Source organism: Amaranthus tricolor, chromosome 14 (genome assembly GCF_026212465.1).
Source record: "Amaranthus tricolor cultivar Red isolate AtriRed21 chromosome 14, ASM2621246v1, whole genome shotgun sequence".
In the NCBI taxonomy this organism is placed as follows: domain Eukaryota; kingdom Viridiplantae; phylum Streptophyta; class Magnoliopsida; order Caryophyllales; family Amaranthaceae; genus Amaranthus; species Amaranthus tricolor.
In genome coordinates this window covers 16,276,542-16,286,195 of record NC_080060.1, presented here as the reverse complement: position 1 = coordinate 16,286,195, position 9,654 = coordinate 16,276,542, and the positions used below count along the sequence as shown (strand labels likewise).

General features: G+C 32.0%; 1 protein-coding gene across 1 annotated transcript; it reads left to right on the top strand.

Annotated features, from left to right (window-relative positions):
• The first annotated feature begins 553 nt into the window (after window positions 1-553).
• Window positions 554-1,388, top strand: LOC130799454 (secreted RxLR effector protein 161-like). The gene has a single exon (XM_057662546.1). The coding sequence runs from the start codon at window positions 625-627 to the stop codon at window positions 1,375-1,377; it is 753 nt and encodes a 250-aa protein (XP_057518529.1). The 5' UTR covers window positions 554-624; the 3' UTR covers window positions 1,378-1,388.
• The last annotated feature ends 8,266 nt before the right edge of the window (window positions 1,389-9,654 follow it).

Here is a 9,654-nt window from a genome sequence, read left to right as displayed (position 1 = left end):
AAACTCAATGAGGATGGAGATATTGTAAGGAATAAAGCAAGACTGGTAGCTCAAGGCTATAATCAAGAAGAAGGAATAGATTATGATGAAACTTTCGCACCTGTGGCAAGGTTAGAATCTATCCGTATTATGCTTGCTTTTGCTTCATACATGAATATTAAACTATATCAAATGGATGTTAAATGTGCATTCTTAAATGGATACTTGCAAGAAGAAGTATATGTTAAACAACCACCCGGCTTTGAAAATTCTGATCTACCTAATCATGTGTTCAAACTAAATAAAGCATTATATGGCTTGAAACAAGCTCCAAGAGCTTGGTATGACAGATTTAGCTCACATCTACTTGAAAATGAATTTCAACGAGGTAAAATTGATAAAACTCTTTTCATTAAAACTAAAGGAAAAGATATTCTAGTTGTTCAAGTATATGTTGATGATATATTGTTTGGAGCTACTAATGATTCTTTGTGCAAGGAATTTTCTGAGATTATGTGCAAAGAGTTTGAAATGAGCATGATGGGAGACTTAACATTCTTTCTTGGACTACAAATAAAGCAAAAGAAAGATGGCATATTTATTTGTCAAAGTAAATATGTTAGAGATTTATTGAAAAAGTACAATATGGATCAATGTAAAGAAGTTAATACGCCTATGAGTACAACACTAAGTTTGGACCAAGATATAAATGGTAAGAGTGTTGATCAAAAGACTTATAGAGGTATGATTGGTTCTTTATTGTATTTAACTGCTAGTCGTCCTGATATCATGTTTAGTGTTTGCTTATGTGCTCGTTTTCAAGCTAACCCAAAAGAATCTCACTTAACAGCAGTTAAGAGAATCTTTAGATATTTATATGGGACTAAAGACTTTGGTCTATGGTACCCTAGCTGTGGAAATTTTAGTTTGATTGGTTTTTCAGATGCTGATTATGCTGGATATAAAGTTGATAGAAAAAGCACCTCAGGATCGTGTCAGTTCTTAGGAAATTCATTGATCTCTTGGTATTCTAAAAAGCAAAATTCAGTTGCTTTATCTACAGCTGAAGCTGAATACATAGCTGCCGGTGCATGTTGCTCTCAAATTTTATGGATTGCTCAACAACTTAGAGACCTTGGAATTGATTTCAAAGGCATACCAATAAGATGTGATAATACAAGTGCAATTTGTATTACAAAGAATCCTGTGCAACATTCTCGTACAAAACACATTGAGGTACGTCACCATTTTATAAGGGATCATGTTGAAAAAGGTAATATTTCTTTATCTTTTATATCTACTGAAAATCAATTAGCGGATATATTTACAAAACCTTTAAGTGCTGATCGTTTTGCTTATATACGTATGGAACTTGGCATGCTAAATGACGTTGCATAAATTAAGGGGGAGTATTATCAAAGAATAATATCAAAGAATAATGGCATATGAGTAAAAGGATTGAAACGATAATTACTTAAATACCAAGTATGTATTAAGGGGGAGCATTACGTATTATTATGATTATATATGTGTTTATGCATATTTTTGAGAATTGAAAATTTGATTTCAATTTCTTAAAAAAAAAAATAAAAAAAATTATTTGTTTTATATATATGGGATTTATAATTGAATACCTTTAATTAATAAAGGATATTTAATTATTTTAAAACAAAATTGTTTGTTTCGATTAGTTGTGAACATCATCAATGCGTTAAAATTGTGTTCATTATTTTGGTTAATAAATTCAATTAATCTCATAATTGTATTTCCACTGATTCACGGTTGAAAACCAAAATCAAATGCTTGTTCACCATGATGAACAAACCGGTCAAGCTTCACACACACACACACCCTTTGCATTCTCTTGTGTTGTCAAATCAATCAATTTAATGAAAGTACAAATGCATGTACTATACTCCTTTAAAAGAGAGTAAAACGCTTTACTCATTCATTTACTCACAAAATCTTTTTCTGATTTTCTCTCAAAACCGTCTCTTTCACTTTCCCTTTCAAGCTTTTCATACTCTACTTCAATGGCACCTAAAAGAAGGATGAGTAGATCCTCTTCAAAATCCGAAAAAGGAGAATCATCTAAATCACAAATGGCTGAACCTATAACCCCTGTTGTTTCACCATTACACACTTTTGATGTTCCTAAACAATGGTTCGAAAATCATACTGCTTATGGGAGATGGGTTGATATTTTTCGACAAAGATTACTTTCCTTTGTTGATATACTTGATTATAATTTCTTTCTGTTTGAAGACTTTGAAATAATCTCTGTTTTTATTCAATCTACTCCTGGTATGTTATTAAGTTCTGGTTCTACTACCTATCCAACTCTTGTGAAAGTTTTCTATTCAAACTTATCTTTTGTTATGATTAAAGGAGAACATGCTTTAAGAAGTTTTGTTAAGGGTCAAGAGATTGTGATTTCAAAAACCCTAATGAATGACATTTTCAAATTTTCTCATAAATCTGATGATCAAACTCCTAATATTTTGGCGTTACAAAATGCTAGGGATATGTTCATACTTGAATCTTATTCTGATTTCTCTTCTACTAAACAGTTAACACATAATGCTTTGAATTTAAATGGTAAATTGTTACACTACATTCTTGTAAGAACCGTTTTCTCTCGCAACACTTCTTGTGAATTGGTTACTGATGCTCATCTTATACTGATGTGGAAGATTGCTTCTCTGAAAAATGTTGATTTTTCTTCTATTATTTTCTCCACAATGCGATTTTGTTGCTCACATTCTCGCAATTGCTCTCTTCCTTATGCCAATCTTTTAACATTGATCTTTGATCATTTTAATCTACTCTCTGATTTAGAGGAAGTGGATTGTTCTGGTCCAATTTCATTATCTACTGAAATTCTTCCGCCTCTTGGTATTTTCAAAGTGGATGGCAAATATGAGTTGTACTCAAATTTGTCTTCAACTGATAAAGAGGATCTTCAAAAGATTCATGGTAAGCGGCTTACACGTCTTGAACCTCATATCAAGGAACACACCACTCTTTCCCGACTTCAGTCTCTAGATTTGGAGGTTGGTGAAATGAAATCTTCCCTACTGGCATTACATGATAAAGTGTCTACTCTTACTTTTATGTTAGACTCTTTTATGAAAGAAATGAAGGGAATGGTAGTAGAAGATGTGGTAGTGGAAGAAGAGGTCGATGATGGTGATGCTGCTGTACCTCAAGAGGCTGAGGCTAAGGAGAAGGATAAAGAGGGTGAAAAGAATGGAGATGATGAAGTTACTGGTGAGGGTCAAACTATTGATGTGAATATTGCTGAGACCACTCCAATCCAAACAATTAATCCAACCGTTGATGAAACAATTACCCCTGGACAATCCAAACCTTCCAAGAAAAGGAAGAGAAGGTCTAGGAAGTAATTTTTGTTGATTATGCATGTTATGGCTTTGATGAACAATATTTTCTTTTCGGCAAACAATATTTTCTTTTGATAATCCCAACATTTTAAGATTCCTTGTTTACTTTTTGATGAAAGTCAAAAAGGGGGAGATATATGTATGTTTTATTTATACTTACTATGTTTTATTTATACTTACTATCATGCTTACTTGCTTATATAAAATGTTTGCTTATATAATGTTTTGTATGTTTGTTTGATGTTTGCTTGCTTATACTGAAAAATTGTTAAATGTTTTGCTCTGATTTAATAAATTGTTCTGTTTTAAGGGAGATATAATATATATATATACTTAAGGGAGATATGGAAAGATTAAATATTTGATTACTGAATAAATAATGATTGTAATGATATGATATAACATAGTTCTGTTTTGAAACTGTTCTTAAAATCTTGAAGAATGTTTCTGAAAAATGATAAAGTCTCGAAAATGTTTTTATATATTATTATTATTCGTGCTTTTCATTTCATTATAACTTAGAAATATGATTTAGGTAAATATGGTTTTGACTTTCATCAAGGGGGAGATTGAAGACTCAACTCTCTTAAATAATAAGGAAAGATTAAAGACTTAATTCTCTTGGATGATGATAATTCAAAACACATATTGTTTAAACAAATAAATTAAGTAATTACATTTAATTGTTTAAGTAAGTTTAAAATCATATTTGATACACATTTGATTTATATTTTTAAGTAAGAAGTCGATGGAATATGCTTAAAGAACTTAAGTTTATTTTAAAGTGATTTTATAAGTTCTGAAATGTGTTTCAAAGTCTTGAAGATAATTACGTTCTTAATCAGGTTAGTTTCGTAATTATATTTGAAATATTTTAATAGGTCAATGTTCCTTGAAATTATATTTGAAATATTTTAATAGGTCAATGTTCCTTGAAATTATATTTGAAATATTTTAATAGGTCAAGGTTCATTAAAATTAACATTGGATATTATTTGAATAAAGTTTAAATATTTTGTTATACATTGTTGCTTAACGTTTAAATATTTCATATTTAAACTTAGATTTAAAATATGTGGTTAAAATCAATTTGATAATTAAATATAGTACAAGGTACACATGTTTTATTATTAATTGTACACGGCTATATTTAAGCAAGATCTAGATTTACTATTATTTGGATGAAATTTGAATTTATGCTAAAAATAGTAAATAGCGATCCTAAAAAATAGGAATTAATTTAAATGGTTATTTAAATGTTGATAAATCTGGTTTATGCTTATTATTCAATATCTTGTATAAGTACTAACATGGCAGCATAGCATTGGACAATTACAAACACAATGACGAAATTATTATTAAGCTGTCAGTACACGTCAGTTTGAAGATAACCTCAAGATCTTGAAGTCAGGCGCTGAAAGACCAGGTCAACAGAAAATAACGGATAGGAGCCTTCTTGTTTTTGAAGATGTGTTGAGGCGTACACTATATATATGAGGCTTCCGTCCAGAACTAAGACAACATCTTGATACACCTTTTCTTTCAACTTTCTGTTAAGATTTCTCTAAGTGTTTAAAGAGTTGTAATTCTTAGTTCATCTAGCTCTTACATTTGTAATAGGCTTAAGAGTTCAAAAAGAGTTAGATTAAGTTTAATACGCCTAATCAAGAATACTTTTCAAAGTGTTCAACTTGTGAATCTCTATTGTGAGATTTGGGATTTTGCTTTTATTAAAGGGACTTGTAATACGGTTCTTCAAGGGGAAGAACGTGGTGAGAGGAGATAGTGAGATCTTCTTGGTTGTATTAAAGTCGGATTAATAAAAGGCGTTGAAATCCTACGGGTTGAAAGAGAACCCATAGGCGGGGAGTAGGTTGGTTAGAACCGAACCTCGTTAACATATCGTGTGTTATACTTTAAAGTTTATTTTTCCGCACATACGTTATAGTTTACGAATTGGCTCAAAACTGTTCCAGCAGACAAGTTTTGACAGACTCCTCAAACTCTTGAGACAAACTGCCAGAAAATTTTAAAAGTCCAAACTCTCTATTCACCCCCCCTCTAGAGAGTATTCTACCTCCTATTAACTTTCATTTGGTATCAGAGCTAAGTTTCACACAAAAAGATTAATATCTTGTGATGGATCCAATAGGAGAAGGGTTGTTTGCTCAAGGTCGTTCGTGTTCAAGACCTCCTTTGTTTTGCGGTACAAATTTCTCACATTGGAAAACTTTGATGAAAATGTTTGTGATTGATCAAGATATGGAGCTTTGGGAGATCATAACTAAAGGACCTAAGATTCCCATGAAAAAGGACGCTCAAGGAAATGATGTAATAAAGTCCGAGTCCGAATATTCACAAATAGATTTGGAATGGGTTTCCAAAAACTATAGAGCAATGAATCAATTATGTTGTGCTTTGAATGGTACTGAGTTCAATCGAGTTTCTTCATGTACAAGTGCTAAAGAAATATGGGACAAGTTGGTTGTGACATACGAAGGAACAAGTCAAGTAAAGGAAACAAAGATCAACATCCTCATGCATCAATATGAAATGTTCAAGATGAAAAAGGATGAGAATATAAATGAAATGTTTACTCGTTTTACTTTGATTACTAATAGTTTGAATTCTCTTGGAAAAACTTTTACTAATGCAGAAAAAGTCCAGAAGGTCTTAAGGTGTCTTCCAAGATCCAAATGGGGTCCAAAAGTCACCGCCATAGAGGAAGCTCAAGACTTGAGAGTTCTATCGCTTGACGATCTCCTTGGAAAACTCACAACTCACGAACTTACCCTACATGATGATGGAGATAATGATGTAATACCTTCCATGAAAAATCTTGCATTAAAGGCAAAGAAACATCATGAATCCTCAAGTGATAGTGAAGATAGCGATGATGAGGAAGATCCATTTGCGTTAATTACAAAAGGTCTTGAAGGAATTATGAAGATGCGAAAACGATTTAAGAAATTTAAATCCAGAAATAAAGGTAAGTCTTCTAATTCTAATTCAAATTTTAAGACTAAAAAACTTGCTTGTTTTGAATGTGGTTCTACAGAACATATCGTAAAGGACTGTCCTAAGAAGAAAAGGCAATCCTACAAAAAGAACAAAAACAAACAAGCGATGGTTGCAACTTGGAGTGATTCCGAAGTATCATCCGAATCTGAAAATGAAGATGGACAAGCTCATGTATGTCTTATGGCTGATAATGATGACAATGATGATTTAGATCAAAATCACAAAGAGGTACGTGAATATCTTAACACATGCACAAAAGATGAATTGGTTATAACACTCCTAAATATGTTTCAAATTGAGAAAATTTTAAAAGATGAGAAAAACACTTTGGAAGATCGAATACGTCATTATGCTGAAGGTTGTGAAGAAATTATAAATAAAAATAATTCGCTAAAGGCTGAAAAATCAAATCTTGAAAAGACTGTCAAGGTCTTGAAAGAACAGAATCTCAGTCAGACTAAACAGCTTATTGATCTTAAAAATGAGAACAATGATCTTGAAGCCAGGATCAAAACCTTGAAACTGGAATCTGAGAAAAATCTACAAGCATTAAACAAGCTTAATGAGTCTGAATCTAAACTCACTAAAATGCTTACACAACAAAAATCAACTAGTGATAAACGTGGTATTGGTTATAATCATGTTACACATAACTATAAGAGTAAAACCACATTTGTAAAAGGTGCAAATAAACATAAACGTACTCCTACTTGCACATTTTGTTGCAAAAAAGGACATATAAGATTTGCATGTCCTTACAGACGTAAAGATGATTATATTATCAAGAATTCCTTTCCTTTTGAATTACGTGAACAGATAAAGCAAATATGGGTTCCTAAAGGAACAAGACCACCCAACATGGTCTATCCCGAATATGGTTCCAAATTTGTCACTTGGATAGCCAAGTAAGGTTGAGAAAGGTTATTTTCTTTTGTTTTGTAGGATAAACAAAAATGGATTCTAGATAGTGGATGCTCGAGGCATATGAGTGGTAAAATATCTTTATTTTCTGAAATTAAAGAAAAATGCAATGGCTCAATCACCTTAGGAGATAAAGGTAAATGCAAAATTTTAGGCGTTGGTAAAATTGGTAAGAATCCATCTAAAACTATTGACAATGTTTATTTAGTTGAAGGTCTAAAATTTAATTTGCTAAGTGTGTCTCAACTATGTGATAAAGGTAATGAAGTAATTTTTGACAAAGAAAAATGTGTTGTTAAAAATCCTAATACTGGAGATACTCTCATTACTGCTCTTAGAAATGATAATGTTTATGCTTTACATACTAACGAAATTGCAGTGCAAAATTTCAAGTGTTTGAAAGCTATTACAGATAATCCAAAACTTTGGCATAGACGTCTTGGCCATATCAATACTCACACCATGCTGAAGTTGGTAAGTAAAGATTTAGTTAAGGGACTTCCAGCTCTTGACTATAAACAATGTTCTATTTGTGACGCATGCATTAAAGGTAAACAAGTAAGAAGTTCATTTAAACCGAAGAAAATGGTAAGTACATCAAGACCATGTGAACTATTACATATTGATTTATGTGGACCAATGCGTGTACGGAGCATAAGAGGTAAATCTTATATCCTAGTTATAGTTGATGATTATTCTAGATTTACGTGGGTTGATTTTCTAAAGGATAAAAGTGAAGCCTTGAAACCGTTTTCAAGACGTTGTAAAGAGATGCAAACTCAACTGAACCTTCCAATAGTCTCGGTTAGAAGTGACCATGGAAGAGAGTTTGATCAATTAGGCTTTGACTCCTTTTGTGAAAAATATGGTATAACCCATAACTTTTCAGCTTCTAGGACACCTCAACAAAACGGTGTAGTTGAAAGGAAAAATCGAACTTTAGAAGAGATGGCAAGAACAATGCTTATTGAAAATGGATTAGCTAAACACTATTGGGCTGAAGTTGTTAACACAGCTAATTATGTCTTAAATAGATGTCTTATAAGACCCATACTTAAGAAAACTCCTTATGAGTTATTCAAAGGAAGAAAACCGAATATAGCATACTTTAGACCATTTGGTTGTAAATGTTTTATTCATAATAATGGTAAAAATAATTTAGGAAAATTTGATGCTAGAAGTGATGAAGGTACATTTCTTGGATACTCACTTAATAGTAAAGCTTATCGAGTGTTAAACAAACGTACAGGTATAGTTGAAGAAAGTATACATGTTGTTTTTGATGAATCCGAAAATGAAACTTTAAGTGAAGGTTTTAAAGAGTTAAACCTTAATAAACATTTTGATGATTTAAGTGATAATGAACTGGATATTAAAAATGCTAGTGCAGTTAAAAAGATTAACATGCAGGATACCATGCAAAGTATTGAGGATGAAGGAAAACAGGTTGTTAACATTGAAGACTCACAGTCTGATCTTGAGACCCAACCTCAAGATCTTGAGATAGTTCCTGAACATACTGTTTTGGGTACACCAATTAGAAATACCTCAAATGAAGTAAGTACAAGTTCATTAAATGAAAACACACCATCCATACTACGAAGAAGAACTAGAAAGTCATATCAACATCCTCCAGAGAATATTATAAGTGATCCAAACAAAGGTACGCAAACTCGATCCTCTCTTAAGAATCTATGTGCATTTTCTGCTTTTGTTTCTCTCATAGAACCTAAAGATGTTAAAGAAGCATTACAAGAACCAGAGTGGATCATTGCAATGCAAAATGAATTAAATGAATTCGAAAGGAACAAAGTTTGGGATCTAGTTGAAAGACCTCCAGATCGTACTATTATTGGAACAAGATGGGTCTTTCGAAATAAACTCAATGAGGATGGAGATATTGTAAGGAATAAAGCAAGACTGGTAGCTCAAGGCTATAATCAAGAAGAAGGAATAGATTATGATGAAACTTTCGCACCTGTGGCAAGGTTAGAATCTATCCGTATTATGCTTGCTTTTGCTTCATACATGAATATTAAACTATATCAAATGGATGTTAAATGTGCATTCTTAAATGGATACTTGCAAGAAGAAGTATATGTTAAACAACCACCCGGCTTTGAAAATTATGATCTACCTAATCATGTGTTCAAACTAAATAAAGCATTATATGGCTTGAAACAAGCTCCAAGAGCTTGGTATGACAGATTTAGCTCACATCTACTTGAAAATGAATTTCAACGAGGTAAAATTGATAAAACTCTTTTCATTAAAACTAAAGGAAAAGATATTCTAGTTGTTCAAGTATATGTTGATGATATATTGTTTGGAG

Bases quoted from the DNA above. Each gene is read 5' to 3' on its own strand.
- LOC130799454 (XM_057662546.1), top strand. From the start codon at position 625: ATGGATCAATGTAAAGAAGTTAATACGCCTATGAGTACAACACTAAGT.